Source organism: Protobothrops mucrosquamatus, unplaced genomic scaffold, assembly GCF_001527695.2.
Source record: "Protobothrops mucrosquamatus isolate PMUCROS unplaced genomic scaffold, P.Mucros_1.0 scaffold_294, whole genome shotgun sequence".
Lineage (NCBI taxonomy): Eukaryota > Metazoa > Chordata > Lepidosauria > Squamata > Viperidae > Protobothrops > Protobothrops mucrosquamatus.
The window spans coordinates 210,392-232,474 of NW_015386370.1; the positions used below are offsets into that span (position 1 = coordinate 210,392).

At 41.9% G+C, this 22,083-nt stretch overlaps 2 protein-coding genes across 2 annotated transcripts in view; both read right to left on the bottom strand.

The window, feature by feature from the left end:
* RABGAP1L (RAB GTPase activating protein 1 like) overlaps positions 1 to 22,083 on the bottom strand; it is a 213,847-nt gene that overhangs the window by 150,087 nt on the left and 41,677 nt on the right. The window lies entirely within an intron of this gene.
* GPR52 (G protein-coupled receptor 52) lies at positions 9,014 to 10,121 on the bottom strand. Its single transcript, XM_015832000.2, has one exon. The coding sequence runs from the start codon at positions 10,116 to 10,118 to the stop codon at positions 9,033 to 9,035; it is 1,086 nt and encodes a 361-aa protein (XP_015687486.1). The 5' UTR covers positions 10,119 to 10,121; the 3' UTR covers positions 9,014 to 9,032.

Here is a 22,083-nt window from a genome sequence, read left to right on the forward strand (position 1 = left end):
AGGTCCTCGCAAAGAAGGATGAAGAAGTCGCCGCCTTGATCGCCCAGGCAGAGGCCTGATGAGCTCTGCGGAGAGAAAACTCGAACCTTTTATCCTCCGCCTTGAGGTTCTCTGCCATGTCTCCCGGTACTGTGGACGTGGAATATAAAGACGTCAACGGGGCGTCTACCTTGGGAACCTCAAGGAGGGAAGAAAATTTTGGGGAAACATTAAAGAGCTTCCTCTCAGTGCTGCTGGGATTGGTGGAAGTGGCCAGTGATGCCCATTGTTCCTCCACCGTGTCCTGGAACACTGCCGGACAAGGAATATGTTTCTCCTCCGCCACCTTCACCACAAATAAGGGGTTTGACTCCTGTGGAGTCGACGTCGAAGGTTCAGGTTCCTGCTCCGTGACCAAATTGGCCGTAGCACAGGCCTTGAGTAAAAGGGACTTAAAGAGAGACGGGTCGAAGAGACCGGCCTTTGGAGCCGGATCCGAAGACCCCTCCTCATCCTCAGACATGGGCAGGTCAGGAACGTCCAAGTCAACCGACTCTGCCTCCCCCAGGTGAGAGGAGGTCTCTGAAATACAAGAGCCCGTGACCTGTGGACCCTCAGTGCGCCCTGCTGGTAAGGTTGGAGGTGAGGCGGATGGAGCTTGGACAGACCCCTGAGCCATGGAAGAGGCTATGAACTGTGTGAAGGCCTGCTACATAAATGAATTAAACTGTTGAGCCCAGAAGGCTTGATCAGTGTGGGCAACTCCTAAATTAGAGGCCTCAGTGGGCTGAGGGGTGTTCGGGGCAGCAGGAACTGAAGGACCCGAAGGATGAATAGGTACACCTGGATGGGGAGAAGGGAGACCGACCTGTTCAGTTCCCCCTTGAGGAGACCAAGCCAAAGGGGCTTGATAGGAAGGTACTGGCGGAATCTCAAATGGCGAAGTGCCCAGAGAGGCAGGGGGAACCATGTCAGCCTCACTGGACCTGAGTCTTTGTGCTCTGGAGAATTCTTTCTCCAATGCCAGATGTCTCCTCGAGGCCTCTCGTTCAGCAGCCTTGGAGGGTTCTGTAGACAGATGTTTGGTTTTTGCTTTCTTCTTTCCCCCCGCGCCTACCTCAGATGATCTGCGCTTTGATTGAGCGGGGGGGGCACTTGAACCCTGCAAAGTCTGAGGAGAAACACTATCTGCCATTGTGAGCCGGGTCTTCCAGATAGGAGAGGCCCTGCAGTGGGGGTAAACACGCAGATCAAGTTGTCCGGGAGGGAAACTTTCCCGCGCCCTAAGACAACCACAATGGCAAATAGCCAGACAGTTTAGTAAAACTGCCTGTCCAGGCCCTGCAGGCACAGCGCCACGAGCTAATGTGAACAGGTGGAATGAAAAGCTCCCAACGAAATACCAGGATTAATGTTGTAATTATACCAGGAGTGAGGAATAAGGAGCTCCCCTATACCGGAAAATGTCCCAGACAAGGATTTGACTGACAGTGTAACACCCCCGTGAGAGCTTAACACAGTAGGCTATGGCTTGTATTAATAGGCCCAGCCTCAGCCGGAGAGAAGGCCTCAACAAAATGGCGGCCGCACCAAGCCTAAAGACAAAATGGCGGCCGCAGGCCTCGTGGCCGCCCTAATGGCGACCTGAGAGGAATGTGAGGCGAACCAGGGCACCTACGGCCTCTGCCACCCAGCCTTCACCCCCTTTCAGAACAAGCCAAAACAAACTTGCGTTTTGCCAAAACGGCCAGCTCCTGCCTTTTCTTGGAGCCTCGAGGCTGCGAGGAGAGGAGATCCCGTTTGCGGCCTTCTCCTTTGACGATCGGCGCGTTGGCGCCCGAGGATTCCCTTTCAGCGCGCCGGATCGAAATGGCGAGGCGAAAAGGCGGCGGAGAAAGGCTAACGCCACGGCAAGGCTCCGAACGGCGAAAACGGAGGCTTGCAAGCTCTCGGGGCAAAAAAAACGCCCCCCCCAGCGACGCCGGCCTAGGCGAGCGCCTCCCACGCTGAGGGAACTTTCCCTCACGGAGCCTGCAGCCAGCCCAAGATGAAAAACGGCTGGAGCGTTCGGGGAAAACCCCCGTCGCAGCGCACGAAGGCGACCGATCGGAGGTCCAAACGGAGAAGGTGAGGTCCTCAGTGAGGCCTCCTTGCCGGGAATCCCCCACAAAAACTACAAAATCACAATCAGTCTAATTTTTTAAAATTAATAATAAACAGCCAAAGGAAAGAAAACAAAGTAAATAATGAAATAAAACCTCTCTACTGAAGCTAAAGCCTAAACCTAATTGCCTATCGGAGGAGTATCAAAGTGTGTCCTAACTGAGCCGAGACTAAGAACAAACTGGGGAAGGACAGCCCAAGGAGGCGTGGCCAAAGTTTGATCTTAGTCTAAACTGAGCAAGGAGGCATTGATAACCCGCCGGTGGAGGCTACATCTCACATGCTGTAGAATTAAGACATTCAATTTGTTACTAATTATCCTGCCAGTGTTGAACAATTTCCATCATTTTCTAGGGTTAATGCATAAATAAGCAAAGCCTGCAAAACATGGTTTCAAGATTTCTTTCTTTTCCATCTGTAGCCATAGAAGGCTGACTACTGCATTTTCCTTCGGATAAAGAATTAACCTGTTAAATAAGGGGAGGGGGAGGAGGGGGAGGGCGCATGATGTGTCTCTGCTCTCCCCCTTTATGTTGCAGCTGTGTGAAATAGCAAGCAACATAACACTTCCTTCGTAGGGATGCACTGGTGGATTTTCCTCTGGAGTATTTTTCTCTGTAATGCCTGGTTAGATCGATCCCATTTACAGGCTTCCTCTTCCAGACCAAATTTAGTTCTGTGCTTTCAGTTTTAAAAGATATATCCAGCTGAAAGACAAAGTCCTGAGCTTTTCTTTCCAACATTTTGTTGGATTAGAAAGAATAAAGAGAAACAAAACTGAACAGTAAACATAAATTAAAGCAATGATGGCACAAACAGCTGAAGACACTTGATCAAGAACCTCTTTTCAATGAATGCCTCAACAAGGGGATCATGTAGAAATGGTGTTAAAGAGAAACCCTACAGGGAATGTCTTAACTGATTCTTTCTAATCTTTCAACAGCAGCTCCACTTTGGTCATGTGACTGGAGAGGGCTTAAGAATGGGACACTTAGCCATATTTCAAACTGCTGCCTGGAATGAAACAGGGGATTCTCTTTTTCTGGGTTTCCCCCCCCCCCACTGCTTTCAGCTGGAACTCGCCCATTCTCAAATCTGATCCTCCTCCTGCTGAGCCCTCTAGAGTGCCAAATTTGATGCTGCTTTCTTCTCTTTGGGGAAGTTATCCTGCTGATGTGCACACAGACTGACAAGAGTTCTAAAACTCTACATAATTCCTTTCCAACATTTGGTTGTATGTGAAGGTACTAAAAAGTTAAGAAAAATATTACTTTTTCATTAAGGTTCTAATATAACAATTAACACTTTTAATAATTTGACTGTAGTATATTCCAAATTAATCTCACATACTGGGTGGGGATGGGAGTTTCTATATAATTCTACCTGGAGATTCTAGGCATCTCATGTTTATACCTAAACCTAAAATGCACATGAAGCCATTGCACCCTAGTGAAAACTTAATTAGTCTCCAGACAATTCCCAATTAATAAAAATCACAAAGATAGGCTTCCGGTTTGCCACGTGGCCGCCATGGACACCTGGAAGATGAGCTCAGTCTTCATCGCTGGGGGGCCCTGAAAAGGGTCGAAAGTTGCCCTATAGGGGCAACCAGCAAGGAGGGACCTTCGCTAGATCATGGGAGAGTGGTAGCTCTCTCGCTAGAGCCGGCGCAACCCTCCAAACCGGCGAACGAAAGACCGGCCATAGTAATATGGCTTGTCACTAGACTGCAGACAGCCGAAGTCACACTTTCCATCAGGCAACTTTAAAGCAGTGCAGAAAAGACTGGGTGAAATCTACCTCTCTTAAATCCTAATTATCTTTTGTACCTGCATAAGCTGCTTAAGTACTTTCCCCCCTGTGGAGAGGGAAGGGGGATTTCAGCCCTCCCTCTAGAAAAAGCGGCAATCGACTACTCAGGGGAGTTTTAAAATGTTGAAAAAAATTTAATTGGATCCCAATCGGAATTTTATTTCTTAAAATTTGTGGACTAAAAGACTTCCTATTCTTTATTTTCTATTTTTATTTTCACTGAAGATCGGGGTTTTTCCTTTATAAAACAAAAGCAAAACTGAAAAGATTAAAATAACTTTGGGGCTCAAAGGACAGCTTCTAATGGTAGGAGCGACATCTTGTGGCTAAACTTGATTTTTCAATCTGTTATTGTCTAAAAGAGACTTGGCTGACAGCCCAGAAAATAGATAAGACACCTGCAACCTTGAAACATTAGAAGCTCAGCTGTGCTCCTAAATCAGTGGAAAAAAAACTTTCTTTTTGAAATCCCTGACTGTAAAACCTCTAGTCTAGCACACTATCATGGAAGAAAATCAGGAACAGACTTTTCTGATGGAGGAGGATCAGGAGCAAATTCTTTACATGTTGAAATAATTCCTTCAAACTCTTATTATAGCTGGTGAAGAAATAAGAGGCTATAGAAAAAAAACAAGAAGGCAGCCTGGACTTGCAAACTCAAACTTTAATCACAACTAAAGAATTACCTATACAGAATGCAACAGAAAAGGTAGAACAATTAAATACTACGACAGAAGACTTAATTGCTCAACATACACAGATAAAGGAAAATTCAGAAAAGAAACAGATAATATGGGAAAAAGAAAAGATTTTCTAAATAAACCAGAAGGAACCTGAGGTTCAAGAAGAACAGATGGAAAAGAAGACAAACAGTTCAAGACAACCACGTCAAGATGGAAAAACAAAGAGTCGACCTCCTAGAACGGCTAGTCCTCTCAAAAAAATGGCAACTGGATGGTATCTTCAATGTCAAATAAAAAATATAACAATACAAGGATATCTGTTTGATGACTCAAAACCACAGCCATGGAAGACGATTTGGCAATGAAAAAAAGCTACAATAAGACTGAAGAAGAATGGGATTTCGGTTTACTTATGAGAATTAAAATGGAATAGACTTAAATAGATTAGATGTGTACTTTGAATATGAACTGAGATAAAGGAAATTTTAGCCATTTAAAATTTAGAAGTATAAGTATTGATAATTAAATTTGAATACTGATTTGTCAATAATGGTCATGTAAAGGTGATTAGATATATATATAAGCTAAAAAAATTGAAGAATGTAATAAATGTGTTTTTATGTAGCATTAAGAATAAAAATCATTAGCTTAAATACAAGATAGTAGATACAAAGAGGAGGAGAGAGGAAGTATTAAACGTTGAAATAAAAGAAATTTTGGTTACTAATTTAAGATATTTGGAAATTACTAGAAAATAAGAATATTATATACTGTATTATTAATTTGTTGGTGTAAATGGCAAGAACGTAAATAGATAAGACCTGTATTCTGAACATCAGATTTTGTGAAGAATTGTGATAAAGGGAATTGGGGTCATTAGGCCTACTTATGAGAATTAAAATGGAATAGACCCAAATAGCTAAGATGCATACTTTGAATATGAACTGAGAAAGAAAATTTTAGCCATTTAAAATTTAGAAGTATAAATATTGATAATTAAATTTGAATATTGATTTGTGCATAATGGTTATGTAAAGGTGATTAAGATATATATAAGCTAAAGAAAATTGAAGAATATAATAAATGTGTTTTTATGTAGCATTAAGAAAAAAAATTACTAGCTTAAATACAAGATAGTAGATACAAACAGGAGGAGAGATGAAGTATTAAACATTGAAATAAAAGAAATTTTGGTTACTAATTTAAGATATTTGGAAATCATTAGAAAATAAAAATATTATACTTGATGTAAATGGCAAGAACGTAAATAGATAAGACGTATATCCTGAACATCAGATTTCGTGAGGAATTGTGATAAAGGGAATTGGGGTCATTTATAATTTGGAAATGAACAATATTAAACATTAAATCTAAATGTTAATGGTAAATCAAAATTGGGAAAAAGTCATTAGGTTATTGATTGTCAAAAAGATTGAGTGTTAATATAAATAATATATATATATAAACTAAAAACTATTGAAAAAATGCAAGAAAGTTGCTTCTATGTGATTATTAGAATAAAAATTGTTTTAATTCAAATATGAAACACTGTATATTAAGAGGAAAAGAGAGGAAATATTTACTGTATTAGGTTGAGATTTGTACCAATCTTATTTGTATGTAATTGGATTATTGTAACTCAGTCGCCACATTGCTTTTCGATTATGTAGTTGTAACATTAGAAAACCAATAAAATTTATAATAAAAAACCACAAAGATAAGCTAAAGTAAAACATCACTTGCCCATTTTTTAGACTTGAAGTTTAAATACAGCAAGTATCTTGAATAAATTCAAACCCATGAATACTATTTCCACTCTATGAATCCCTTTTGGCAATAGGAAAACCCTTGTCAAAAAGATATTGAGAGTTTAAGTTGTCTCCGGTAGGAACAAATTCTCTCTCCCAATTTCTTTGAGACAACTAATTTCATTCATAGATGCATTTTCATTCTAAATAACCTGTAAAATTATTGAATATATACCAAAATGAAGACCTTTATTCAGTACATATCAGACTTTGCTCTAGATCTCTCAGAAATATTGAGTTCTGAAACTTGAATAAACTAAGAAACCAATTTTGAAAATATACCAAATGCTTTTCTTTTTTACTATTAGCACAACTGAGCACAAATAGATCCAGAAAACTACACACCTTATCAGCCTGATCTCAATACCTGGGAAGATTCTGGAAAAGATAATCAAACAATGACTCAGCAAACATCTAGAGACAAACAAAGTCATTACTAAAAGCCAACATGGGTTTGTCAAAAACAGATCATGCCAGACAAATCTTATTGCATTCTTTGACCAAGTGACAAAATTAATGGAGCAGAGGAATGCTGTGGATATAATTTACTTGGACTTCAGTAAGGCATTTGATAAAGTAGACCACAACCTACTACTTGATAAGATAGAAAAATGTGGGTTAGACAGCATCACCACCAGATGGATTTGTAACTGGCTGACCAACTGCACTCAACATGTAGTCCTCAATGGAACTGCATCTATATGGAGGAAGTATGCAGTGGGGTATCCCAAAACTCTGTTTTAGGCCCACTACTCTTCAACATCTTCATCAATGATTTGGATGAGGGGACAGATGGAGCCAACACTCCAGAAGATAGGCTTAAGATACAGGATCATGACAGACTTGAACATTGGACGCTATCTAACAAAATAAAATTCAATGGTGAAAAAAGTAAGGTACAGTATGGGTGGTACCTCGCTCAATAGTAGTAGCTGTGAGAGGGATCTTGGAGTCCTAGTGGACAATCACTTAAATATGAGCCAGCAGTGTGCTGCAGCTACCAAAAAAGCCAACACAGATCTTGGCTGCATTAACAAAGGGATAGAATCAAGATCACGTGAAGTATTAATACCACTTTATAATGCCTTGGTTAGGCCACACTTGGAATACTGCATCCAGTTTTTGTCACCATGATGTAAAAAAGATGTTGAGACTCTAGAAAGAGTTCAGAGAAGAGCAACAAAGATGATTAGGGGACTGGAGGCTAAAACATATAAAGAACGGTTGCTGGAATTGGGTATGTCTAGTTTAATGAAAAGAAGGACTAGGGGTGACATGATAGCCGTGTTCCAATATCTCAGGGGCTGCCACAAAGAAGAGGGAGTCAAGCTGTTTTCCAAAGCATCTGAGGGCAGGACAAGAAGCAATGGATGGAAACTAATCAAGGAGAGAAGCAACCTAGCAATAAGAAGAAATTTCCTGACAATTAACCAGTGGAACAACTTGCCTCCCAATGTTGTGAATGCTCCAACACTGAAAGTTTTTAAGGAGATTGGACAACCATTTGTCTGAAATGGTATAGGGTTTCCCGCCTGAGCAGGGGGTTGGACTAGAAGACCTCCAAGGTCCCTTCCAACTCTGTTATTCTATTCTAAATATATATTTACTGCAAAAGGTTACAGAAAGATTTTCACAGTATGGACTGTCATGAAATAATAAATTACAATATTGACATTAAAAATGTGACCCACATGTAAAAACTCAATAACAGCTTGAGCTAAGATTTTTAATATGATTTACTGATATTTTTGGAGCAATCCCTATATAAAACTAAGCTATATAAATCACACTGGTTTTAATGAAACTAAATGGGATTATGTGTTTTCAATTGTTCTGTAGAAATCAAAACACATTGCTACATTTGAGTTGGTTCCTGTCCAATATTTTAATGTCCTTACATTAATTACAGAAATTTAGATATAAATTCCTTTTACCTGAATTTCAGAATTTGCATACTATTACATAACAAAGTACTTTGACTTGCATTTGGCATTAATGCTTTTAGAACCTGAATAGGATTTTTTCAGAAAAACAAAAAGGTCTTTACAGTCAATTTAAAAATTATTTATTCCAGGTTAAACAATAATTTAATAATAGTTTAGGAAAACCACATGATACAGAATACAAAATGTACATTTTAAAACAGTTTCATATACATGCCAAATGCATGCTCTGCACTGAACAGCAAAAATGTGTCCGAACAATTCGGTCACAGACTCCAAAAGAACAAAAGAAAATTAGTTCATCTTTATATATTACATTAGAAAAAAATAAAATGTATTCCTCCACAAATAAGCATTTTAACATAACATACAGTACTTATATTACCACCACAGTTTTGTACATATTCATAAGTGACAATTTTGTTATTAAAGCTAGTCTGGGTTTAAGTTCAGTCTGCTGGAAGCTTGGCTTCCATTTCCAACGTAGTCCCCCCACTTATGACCATTCCAGCAATGTTTTCTTACTCTTGCAAAATATAATTCGTGTTTACAATGAGTATTTCTTCTTGAAATTTTAAGCTGGCAACATACAAATATTACAAAGTCTGTATATCAGATTGTATATGACTGCCTATTTTTTTCCTTTAAATCGAACAAGAGTTAGCCCGTTTTCTAGGAACGGGCTCTCGAACCATGCTGTCTTTTTTACATATACAAGCTGAACATATTGTCTCTGACAATCTCCACAGTCCCAACCTAAAAACACTATTTGACAGACTATATATTACACAGTTACAAAAACTATTGCTAATAGCAAGCCAGGTTGTTACAAAAGAGAGTGATGGATTTTCCAGCACCTTAGTGCTCTCTAGCATGAAATATATAATGTAGGGAAGCCAGAGCACATAAAACACACTGGTTATACGAAATAAAACCATAGCATAGCGGCTATCTGGGCTATGTCCAGTTTCTGCAGCAGTATCTACTTCATGACTAGGAAACTGAGCTCTCCTGTCATTTATCTCTTTGGTGTGCTGCCGGCAAATTTTAAATATGTGGAAATATGTAAAACAGATTATAAAGGCAGCTGGAGCATAGAGTAAGCACACAATAAATCCAGTAAAATAGGCATTGGTGAGCCAAGAAGCTGCACACCATTCAAAAACGTCTCCATGATAACCTGGCTTTCCCCAACCAAAATAGGAAGGCAGGAAGATAACACCCGAGTATAGCCAAATCAAAATAATGCAGATCCTCAATCGACAGGGGGTGACCAACTGGTTATAGGAGAGTGGTTTTGTGATGGCAAGGTAGCGATCCACACTAATGAAAGCAAGGCAGGCCATAGAAACACTTTTCAATACAGAAATGACATACACAAAAATTTGACAAGTTAAGGACTCATGAACACCTACAGAATAGTGAAGCAATGACAAAGTAGGAATTAAGCAACTAATCCCAACAAAAAGATCAGCATATGCCATAGTCTGAATAAAGTAGCTGGTGGTATAATGATGCAAAAGTGGAGCACAGTGAATGACAAAAAGTACTGTTAAGTTACCAGTAATAATTAAAAATGTTAGTAAGATAATAACAATAGTCTCAAGGATGCAAATGTCAATGGTGTTATAATGTCCAAATCCAAAAGGGCAGGATAGATGCTCAGATACATTCACATTACTATCATTCATATTCAGATTCTTCCATTCAGTCCATGTGAACTGGTTCATAGTTTGTATTATTTGACAATATAGTCGGAATTCCAGTTACTAGCGATCCATTGTTCACCTGCTAATCTTTTTCTGTGCTTCAGTTTCTCCATGTAAATATTAACATTGCTTCTGAATAATCAGCACTGAAATCAAGAAAGCAGGCAGAAAGGCCACTATCCAGCTTCTTCTTGTACTCTTTCCTTTCTCAGCAAAGTACAAGGCACTTTTAAACAAAGCCAATCATTCAAACTACACTTTTGAAAGGCAGAAATACAAAAATAGCAGGGTGGGAAGAAAAGAAATACACAAAATTGCAGTTAAAAATTCTGAAAGTAATTTTCCTGGGGAAGGGAAGAATTTAAAAGAACAAAGCCATGTTAAAAATGTTCCATATGTTATTTTTTAAACCAAATAACAGTATTGTTTAAGAACAATGTGACTAAGAAATCCCGTAAAATGTTTATTCTGGTATATGGTATCTTTTGGCTTTCAGATCATAGCATTCCTTGTATCATCTTAATCAATTCTGCATTTGTATGGATATTGTTCGAACACATGAATGCAAACTAGCTTCATTAGTCTTTGGTGATGTGTTAAGAAATATAGTTAAAGTAGTAACTGATATATGGAGACTCATGTCACCCCTTTGATGAACTAGATCTTCTCTGTTTAGTTAAGAAGATAAAATAAAATAAAGAAAAGGCACACACTGGCATAGTATTAGCGCTTCAACAGCTAATTCAGTTTGAAACACGTTGCCGACCTTAATGTCAAAATGTCAACAAGATAATCCAAGCTTCTCACAGAACACAAAACTGTCTTGCATTTAATGTCAGGAAAAACAAAGTGAAATCATTGACTTCTGAAATTAGGCTACAACTCCAACAACATAGGATCATTAAAGTGAAGTTCATAGCTCTGTCCCAGTCACTTCTCACCTCTATAGCAATCTCCATATTTTTTTTCATATGCTCAACACAATGCTATCATTAACTCTCATCTACATTTTTCTGAGAAGCTAATGAAATGTTGATTTAACAAGAAAAGCTGTCATGGTACAGTATTATTCCATTTATTTTCTGGATTCATTTTTTCAGATGCTGTGTATGTATTTTCTTTAGTAATTAAAATAACCATCTGCTTCCAAAGGCTTGTATGATGTGGCAAAATATTAACCTATTCATTACATTTGCAATAATGACACATCCATGGGTTACAAAAGTTCTTTCAATACTCACTAATAAGCAGGCATTCGATACATGCAGCAGTCTTACTTTCTAATCTATCTCTACACAAATCAAATGCATTTTTAATTAAGGATCCAAAGAAATGCAAATCATCCAGTCTTAAAAAAATAAAAATCCAAAGTCACTTCAATTTTATATTAAAGCTCAGGTGAAGGGCTCTTTTTTTCCCCTTTTCCTTTTTAAAGTCCTGGAATCACACTTGTGCTATTTAATAGTCCATGGTGTGGAATTCCTTTCATGAGAGGGAGAATAAGTATTTTCCCTGCTCCTGCTGCAGCAATGGAATAGAAGACATCCTTTTCTAAGTTTCACGCCTCATGTTCCTTATCACCACGAAGTGCTGAAAATCCTTATTTTTAATGACATCCATAACATGTTGACTGTGATATGCTTCCGTAAGCAGTCCAAACTACTATAAAATTAATATTGATTGCATTCTCTTCCCGAAGCAATAAGAAAGTGTATTTGATAATACACTAGCTTTTGTCTCAAAATGAGGTATAGATGCTATCCTGTTTGCTGAAAGAGTGCTCTTTCTATTCTTTACATGTTTCCTTGTGATATTACAGTTTTCACCTAAGTCTGCCCCCTCCTCTTCATCATTAGCTGATGCAGAAAAACTCACCATCAGGAAGGTGACTCAGTCCTTCAGTCCCAGTCAAAAGCACAGCCAATGGCTATTACAGCTGAAGCTGTCACTAGGTAACAGTTGCCAGGCACAATGCTAGCTTATACCCTTCCACAGAAATCCATGAATAAGGATGACAAGGGAAGATAATGAAAATGACCAACCAAATTAATATATTACGGACTGTAGGAACAGAGACATTTTTGTCAGCTACATTCTTCCAATTAACAAGCCATAAAATATTCAATGGGGTTAACACTACAATGTCCAACACCAAATACGTTTTTACTGAACCATATACCGGAACAACACCAGTTAGCAAGTCAGCAGTAATTTAATTCTTACTGACAAGAATTCTTACTGACAAGAATATTAATTATTAAGCTCACAAAAAAGTAACAAAAAAATTCCTACAGTCAACTGACATTTCAAATTTGAGTCATTATAACAACTATAACAAAGACAAACATGTAAAATGTACTATAAAAAACACCCGTGCATTTATTTCCATGAATGCACATGGTAAATAATGATAATAATCAAATTCTCAACACATGCTACATTGCAAACTTAGATTATTATATATTATCCAAAACTACAGAATCTCTAATAGCACTATAAAATTGCTATCAGTGTAATAGCCTAGTAATTGCATCATTAAAGATCCTAAAATTATACCAAATGCAGGAGTTGTTTGTTTTCTTGAAAGAAAATGCTCTGATGTTAAATAACTGCATTGTTTGATATTATTGGATTGCTAACATCTTCTACTGGAGTACTTAGCATTTTGTAAATAGGTTAAATATGAGTGAATTGCTGTGTTCCAAAGTAACACTTCATATATTTTATTTCTATTTTTAAACAATTATTTTGGCTAACCATCTTACAACAGTGACTCCCAACAGAATACCTGGTTTAAAACACCATGATCCCATGATCTAAAGTATATAATATGTCTCAAAGCGAAAAAACACATCAACAGCAGAGCTCACCTAACTATCTGGCCCAAATACCTGGAAAAAAGCCAGGTCTTTAGAGCCTTATCAAAGGTTAACATGGTCAGGGTCATCTGAATCTCCAGGTGGGGAATGCTGTTCCACAGGGCAGGTGCTGTCATAGAGAAGGTGTGACTTCTGGGTCCAACAGGGTGGTATTATTGGATTGAAGGTATCCAGAGCATGTCCTCCCCAATAGACCTGATGGGGCAGGCAGAAACAACAGGGACAGGTGGTTCCTCGGAAAGCCTGGTCATATGCTATACAGGTGACAATCAACACACTGAATCACACTCATAAGTCTATATAATGTATAGCTTTGTCTCACATACATTGTTACTATTTTCATCATCCTCATTCTCATCCATCTTCTACCTTAGACAAAAAACTTCAAATACAGTATTTAGAGAAAATTCTTTGGTCTAGAACAGAGACTTTCCAGGGGAGATGCCCTGCTCAAAAGAACACTTTTGTGGTCTGAAAAATGTGCTATAAAGTGTTTTTCCACTAGGCATTCCAATGTTTGTTCATTTTGCTTGCAAACAGTATGGCCTCAGCTATCTGCCTTTTTATCACACAGTATTATTTTTATAAGTTTAATTTTAAGATTTGTTTTATTTTAAGCTAGTTAAATTTATGAAATATGTAGCTTTATTTTATAGTCAGTAAAGACTATAAAGAAACTCAGTTAACAAAGCATAAAATTTGATTTTACATCTTTCCCCTTGAGCTAGCATCCTCAAATAATATTTAATGTTTAGGGTCTGTAGGCTGAAAACATCATCCACCATATATATTTGACATATTGCAATATTTCAGGGTATTTTGACAGATAGCAGTATTACTAACTACTGTAATTCAACTACAACAACTCAGGAATAAAAGTTATTTAGCAACATATATTTAATTAAACTTGATGCCAGAAATGAAAAATGTCTTTTGCATCCTTCAGAAATCCTCACTACGCATAACTCTAGAGAACGGGCAGATTTTAGATTATAGATTATATCTTTTTCAACAAATAATGACATCACTGCATTTATATAAAAAGGCTAATGTTGGAGATGCAATAAAATTAATAACTTATTTAAACATCTTTCTATAGTGTTCAACAACTGTTCCGTTTAGGAAAAGTGTTACTTGTATTACATGCATTAACTCAACTTTGAGATTCAATATTTTCAGATGTTTATACTATTTTAAAGTTTATCCTATCTCATGGGAGTTGACATCTGAATAAACAAAGATTTTCTTGAATATTCAAGAATCGATTTCATTGGAAATATGGGAGACAATTTGGGTTAGAAATGTAAAATTTACTCAAGCTCAAAATTTAAGAGAAAAATTTTATAAGATGTTTTATAGGTGGCATTTGGATCCTCAAAAACTGTCCTGTATGTATCCTAATTTACAGCCCAAATGTTGGAGATGTGGAAGTTTAGATGCAACTTATTTTCATATTTGGTGGACGTGTAGGGACATAAAAGCATTTTGGATTAAGATTTGGTGGAATATTCAAAATATTTTTAAGAAAAAGATAAAGTTTACACCGCAGTTATTTTTGTTAAGTATTATGGAAGATTTGGATGTTAAAGAAATGAATTTGATGTTGAATCTTATAACAACTGCAAGATTATTGCTAGCGCAATTTTGGAAGAAGGATTGCTTGCCTACTATAGAAGAATGGACGCTTAAAGTGTCAAATTTAGCAGAAATGGCTAAAATTTCTGCTTATTTGAAGGATCAATCACAAGAACAACCAAGCTCAGAGAGCACCAAGGATCCCTCATGTCAACCCTGAGCTATAAATACTCTCCTTTATCAGTTGAATCAAAGTGTTATTCTTTTCAATATTTCTCAACTTTACTGCACTCTTCTGGGTTGCATTATCATTATCATCTTAACTTTATTGCAGTCATTAACCAGAACAAAAGAATTGGCATTCAAATACTCAGAATATCCAAAACTAAAGTGACAAATTCAGGATAGTTAAAAAAGTACTTTCAGACAAACATTTTGGTTAAAAAACAACATCAAATCAGAATATATTAAAAGGCTTATTCATACTACAGATATACAACAAGATGAAATTTAAATATGCAATCTGGATAATATGAACTTGGAATAGCACTGTAAAATATGAATATATGCACAAATACGTATGCATATTCATATACATTCTCCCTCTCCCTTTCTCACAGACACACACACACACGTAGCCCGCTGATCCTGGGGCTTCACTTAGCAAGCAGCATATTTGCCCTTCAGAGTATAAACAGTAACATGCCTATTGAAAAGTTTGATTTCCCTCCTGCCCACTCATAATGGTAACAGCTTTTGAGGTGTCTTTTATGGGAGGTTGTAGTTTTTACACAAAGGCTGAGATTTCTTACACCAGAATCTTGGCATGCAGTTTTTGCAACTATTCCTGTATCAAGAGATTTAGTCATTCCTTTATATTGGACTTAACACTGCTCACCTTAATTATTACAGTGCAAAAGGAAAGTGATTCAGCAAAGGAACCACCATCCAAGAAATTAAAACTGAGTGATGGAGGGAGGGAAGGACAATGAGAGGGAGAGAGGGACAATGGAAGGGAGGGAGGGAAGGACGGAAGGAAGGAAAGGACAATGGGAGAGAAGAAAGGCACCCACCCCAGTCCCACCCCCTCCACCAGAGACCCACGGATTGCCCCCCACAGGCACCCCGCAATCTGAATGATGAGCTGGCCATGCCCCCCTGGCCATTGACTCTGCTTGTCAAAAAGTTGCAAAAGGTGATCACATGACCCTGGGATACTGTGAACGTCATAAGTATGAATCAGTTGCCAAGCATCCGAATGTAAATCACATGACTCTGGGGATGCTGCAACAGTCATAAGTGTGAAAAATAGTCATAAGTCACTTTTTTCAGTGCCATTGTAACTTCGAAGAGTCACTAAGCGAATTATTGTAAGTCGAGGACTACCTGTACTTTTATCATTTTTTTCCTTTTGGGGGGGTGTCAAGTTTTTGACACCTTGCTGGGCGACTGGTGGTACTTGGATGTTGCCTTATCCTAAAAGTGGTACAATGGGTGAAAAGGTTGAAAAGTCCTGCACTAGTGGGCTATGAGCTGTTTGCAACTGGGCCGTGGAAATGGGTGAGTGCGCCCACGCATCCCCACTTGTGCAAGCAGTGGGTGAGGGTGTGCACACACTCTCCATTTGTGCACGCCACTCATGCAAGTGGAGCTGTGTGTGTGTGCACGCTTGCTGGATGCATGCGCGGGGAACCATCACTTTCCCTTCCCCCGCCAGTCCACAAAGCCAGAAAGGTTGGGGAACTCTGTTCTAGACAAATTGTACAGCTAATCCTGGAACTATACCGGCTGTTTAATGATCATTAGAAGTTACAACACATTTCAAAAAAGTTATGACCCATCCTTGAAATTACAACTTCCACCCCATCACATGACTACTTTTATGTTTGGTTGTAGCATTTCACGGTCATGTGACTGAGGGTTTTTTTGTGGGTTTCTGTCCAAAAACAATCTTAAAATTGAGTGCAGTCATGTGGTGCCTCAAATTATAACTCCAATGACTTCTGATCAAAATTCTGAGCATTGTGATCGTAAGTCGAGGACTATGTGTACTTTCATGGCTTTTTACAGGATTCTTCCCTCCCTTGGGATATGAACAAGCCAAGAGAATTCTGATGCAACATGTTCTGGACATGGAAATCAACAAGACCAGCCTCTCCTACCCAGGAACATTTTTTCTGGTCTTATATTTTTGGATTGGCAAGATAATTAGATTGGATCACAATGTTTCAGTTGAGAAGAGCATTAATAATTAATCAATTTAATGTTCTGCCTTCATCTATTCTGGAAGGCAGACACAAATAATTCCATATGCTGCCTGGCTATGGCTATGTAATACAGGTGCTGTAAAATCTATTGCCCACATTTTATTATTTTTATAGGGGGAATTACAGTCTCTTATAGTATTTTCCTTGAAGTATCCAAGTCATTTTGCTATCTTCTATAGTACAGACTCTTTTTTTGGCTCCAAATAGACTCTTATCTCCCTGGATATTGCCAAATTCTATTATGCTGCCAGTAAGATAGGATCCAAGTTTACTAATCCCCACATTTATCAGTATAGTACAACTGTGGTTAAATCTTGAATAATTCTGAATAGACATAAACAAAATATTTTATTTTTGCCTACTTCTGTCTTAAAATTTCAGTTTAATGTCATTAATATTGAGTACTTAGGACAAACAATAGTTTCAAATAATTGTTTCCTAATATTAGAGATTATTTATTGCTATAACAATAGTGGTAAAATTCTTTTGTATTTCATTAGCTTGTGTTTTGTATCTGGCCTTCCTGTTCTATTTTTATGTTGTTTGTTGATTGTTTTGTTTTATACTGGTCTTTAAACAAAATTAACTTTGAACTTGATACTAATTTCTCAGTTGGCATGTACTGTAGGTAGTACTAATGTTGGCCATTGCGTATAATAACATTTTGTTGCAATAGTCTTGATTCTGCAGAAGTACACCGTAATTTATTATTTATTTTATTTATTATTTAAATTTATATACCGCCCTATCTCCCTTACGGGACTCAGGGCGGTGAACAGGCAATAATAAAAATCACAATAAATATTGAATAAAAAGCCTGCTCTAAAATACCCCATATAAAACCCCTAGCAAAACACAATCAAAACTACGCCAGGCCGGCCGCATGGAATAGATGGGTTTTCAAGGCTCAGCGGAAGAGGTGCAGGTCCGTAGTTGTACATAGGTCGGGGGGTAGGTCATTCCAGATGGCAGGAGCCAGCTGGCATTGACTGGCCTATGGCACCCTAAGGAGGCCCTCTCTGTGGGAGCGGACTGGTCGAAGGGAGATATTTGGTAGGAGGCGGTCTTGCAAATACCTAGGTCCATTGCCATGGAGCGCTTTAAAAGTTGTTACTAACACCTTGAAGCGCACCCGGAAGGCCACCGGCAGCCAGTGCAGCTCGCGCAGGAGAGGTATTACATGGGAGTATCTAGAGGCCCCCAAAATCCCCCGTGCAGCCGCATTCTGAACTAGCTGGAGCCTCCAGGTGCATCTCAAGGGGAGCCCCATGTAGAGAGCGTTGCAATAGTCCAGGCGGGAAACAACGAGGGCTTGAGTGACCGTGCGTAGAGTGTCACGATCCAGAAAGAGGTGCAACTGGCATATCAGGCGAGACTGATGAAAAGCCCCCCTGGCCACGGCCGTCACATGATCGTCTAAAGACAGCCGAGCATCCAGGAGGACGCCCAGGTTGCGGGCCCTCTCCGTGGGAGCTAATGACTCGCCCCCGATAGCCAGAGATGGAGCCAACTGGCTATGTCGTGACGACAGAAACCACAGCCACTCGGTCTTGGATGGGTTGAGTCGAAGCCTGTTCCTCCCCATCCAGACTCGCATGGCCTCCAGGCACCGGGACACCACTTCCGTGGCATCGTTGGGGTGGTCCGGGGTGGAGATGTACAGCTGGGTGTCATCTGCGTACTGATGAAACTCCACCCCGAAACCACAGATGATCTCACCCAGTGGCTTCATATAAATGTTGAACAGGAGAGGCGAGAGGACCAACCCCTGTGGTACCCAAGTGAGGCGACTCGAGGTCGACCTCTGCCCCCCTGCCAACACAAATTGCGACCGGTCCGAGAGGTAGGAGGAGAACCACCGTAAGACGGTGCCTCCCAACCCCAACCCCCCTAACCGGTGCAACAAGATACCATGGTCGATGGTATCAAAAGCCGCTGAGAGGTCTAGCAGGACCAGGATAGAGGAACAGCCTCTATCCCGAGCCCTCCAGAGATCATCAACCAACGCGACCAATGCCGTTTCTGTGCTGTGCCCAGGCCGGAAGCCGGACTGGCACGAGTCTAGATAGACAGTTTCTTCCAGGTACTGAGGGAGCTGTCGTGCCACCACACTCTCAACAACCTTCGCAAGAAAGCGAAGGTTGGAGACAGGACGGTAGTTGGCCAAAACAGCCGGGTCCAGGGAGGGCTTCTTGAGGAGGGGCCTCACCACCGCCTCTTTCAAGGCAGCCGGCAAGAACCCCTCACTCAAAGAAGCATTGACGATTCCCTGGAGCCAGCCTCGTGTAACCTCCCGGGAGGCCAGTACCAGCCAGGAGGGACACGGGTCCAGTAGACATGTGGTGGTGTTCAGCCGTCCCAGCATCCTGTCCATGTCCTCGGGAGTCACAGGATCAAACTCTTCCCACAAAGTGGACTCAAGACCTGCCTCCATTGGCCTGTCTGAACTAGTCCAATCGGAGGCTAACCCGGCCCGGATCCGATCGATTTTGTCATGCAGGTAACACCCAAATTCCTCCGCCCGACCCTGCAAAGGGACGTCCCGGACCCTCTGATGAAGGAGGGAGCGGGACACCCTAAACAGGGCGGCAGATCGGTTACCTGCAGACGCGATAAGAGCGGAGAAATAGTTTCGTTTCGCCACTCTTATCGCCATTAGGTAAGTCCTTAAATGGGACTTTACCAGTGTCCGATCGGATTCGGAGCGGGTGGCCCTCCAATTACCCTCTAGGCATCTCTTCCGACGCTTCATCACCCTCAGCTCCTCGGAGAACCAAGGAGCCAAGGTAGACCGGCATCGGGTGAGGGGCTGCAAAGGCACGACCCGGTCCAGGGCCCCCGCGGCCGCACCATTCCAGGTGGCCACCAGGTCCTCAGTCGAGCCACAGATCAAGGTCTCGGGTATTGGCCCAAGCTCCGTCTGGAACCACTCAGGGTCCATCAGGCGCATGGGGCGGAACCATTTTGTCACTTCTGGTTCCGCCTCCCCGCGGTGAGGCGTAGCAGTAGGAAAGGCCAGCCGAAGGAGAGAGTGATCTCACCATGCAGGGGGTTCATCCAGCCCGCCCGGTCCCGGGTCGCTGCACCTGTCCTGTTCAAAGAGAAGAAGGACGGATCCCTTCGCCTATGTGTCGACTTTCGGGGTCTCAACGCGGTGTGTGTTGAGCACCTATACCCCCTGCCCTTAATGAAAGATCTGCTGGCCCAGCTTGGTACGGGCCGTGTCTTCACCAAGTTGGACCTTCGGGAGGCGTACTACAGAGTACGAATTCGGCATGGGGACGAATGGAAGACGGCGTTCAACTGTCCTCTTGGTAGCTTCCAGTTCCGCGTAATGCCCTTTGGATTGCAAGGAGCCCCGGCGGTCTTCATGCAGCTGATCAACCAAGTGTTGCACGAGCACTTGTACCGCGGGGTGCTTGTCTACCTCGATGACATTTTGATTTATACCACAACCCTGGAAGAGCACATCAACCTGGTACGCCAAGTCTTGCGGAAGCTGCTTGACGCTAACTTATATGTAAAACTCTCTAAGTGCGAGTTCCATCGCTCCCAGTTAGACTACCTGGGGTATCGCATTTCAGGGGATGGCGTGGAAATGGACCCACGAAAGGTTCAGGCAGTGCTGGAGTGGCAAGCTCCCAGGACGCGTCGTCAGTTGCAGAGCTTCCTGGGGTTTGCCAATTTCTACCGACAGTTTATTCCATCCTTCGCTGCCGTTGCCCATCCCCTGACGGACCTGTTGCGTACCAAACACCTGACTGGCAAGCCAAAACCTGGTCAGCCATTGCCCTGGACCCTGGTGTGCCAAAGGGCTTTCGAGGACCTGAAAGCCCTTTTCGCCAAAGAGCCGGTGTTACTCCATCCCCAGCCTGATGCCCCTTTCGTGGTCCAGGCTGACGCCAGCGACGTAGCCGNGTTCGCTGTTCGGTGGGCACTAGCGACGTGGAGGCACCTGTTGGAGGGAGCGGCCTTGCCATTCGAGGTATGGACTGACCATAAAAACCTCGAGGCGTTGCAGGCCCCACGACGCCTGTCCCCCAAGCACGTGAGGTGGGCCCAGTACTTTGCCCGTTTCCGGTTCACCCTGAAGTATGTGCCTGGGGGGAAAAATTTCTTGGCAGACGCTCTGTCGCGTATGCCGCAGTACCATAGCAAAAGGGAGGAAGTGGTACAAGCCATCATGCCACCATATAGCCAAGGGGTCGCGCGGCTCAACCCCAATCCAGTGGGGCTTTGCACGCTGCCAGGTTTGCAGGCAGCCACGCGGGCTGATGTCTGGCTCCGGGACCATCCGAGCCTGTTGACACAGAGGGAGGGGGTAGCACGGAAAGGTGACAAGATGTACGTTCCTGAGGGGCTACGAAGTACTGTCCTCCACCGATGCCATGATGCCAAGCAGGCAGGACACTTCGGGTTCCTCAAAACCCTACATCTTGTTCGACGGCAGTTCTGGTGGCCCAGAATGAAGCCGGAAGTGGAAGCATACGTGAAAACGTGTCACGTGTGTGCCACTGCTAAACCCCGTGTGGGAAAACCGCTGGGTCTGTTGCAGACGGTTGCCGACCCGCACCGTCCGTGGGAGGAGATCGCCATGGATTTCGTCGTCGACCTACCAAACAGCCGTGGCCACACTGTGATCTGGACGGTCATCGACCTCTTTTCGAAGCAAGCCCATTTCGTCCCCTGCAAGGGCCTGCCTTCAGCGCAGCGGTTGGCGCGTCTCTTCCTTCAGCATATATATCGTCTGCACGGAGCGCCTCGACGCGTCATATCCGACCGGGGAGTGCAGTTCACCGCACGGTTCTGGCGTGACTTTCTCCGGCTCCTTGGAACGTCCCAAGGCCTCAGTTCGGCGTACCATCCCAGCACCAACGGGGCGGCGGAACGAGCAAATGCTATGGTAGAGCGGTATCTACGCAGCTACGTCTCCTACCAGCAGGACGATTGGGTGGACCTCCTGCTGTTCGCTGAAGTGGCATACAATAATACCGTGCATGGCAGCACGGGGTTTACCCCCTTCCGGGTAGTGCATGGGGTGGACTTCTCTCCCATCCCCGAGTGGGCCCAGGGGACAGTCACCCCCCACTCCCCCCCTACCTGGATCACACGGGTAACAGACCTATGGGAAAAAGTAAAAGGTGCCCTAAGGCAGGCCGAGGCTGCGGTTAAAACGCAGGCCGACAAAAAGAGGGGAGAACACAGGCCCTTTCGGGTGGGGGACTGGGTGTACCTATCGACAAAATATATCCGATTGAAGGTACC

Bases quoted from the DNA above. Each gene is read 5' to 3' on its own strand.
- GPR52 (XM_015832000.2), bottom strand. From the start codon at position 10,118: ATGAACCAGTTCACATGGACTGAATGGAAGAATCTGAATATGAATGAT.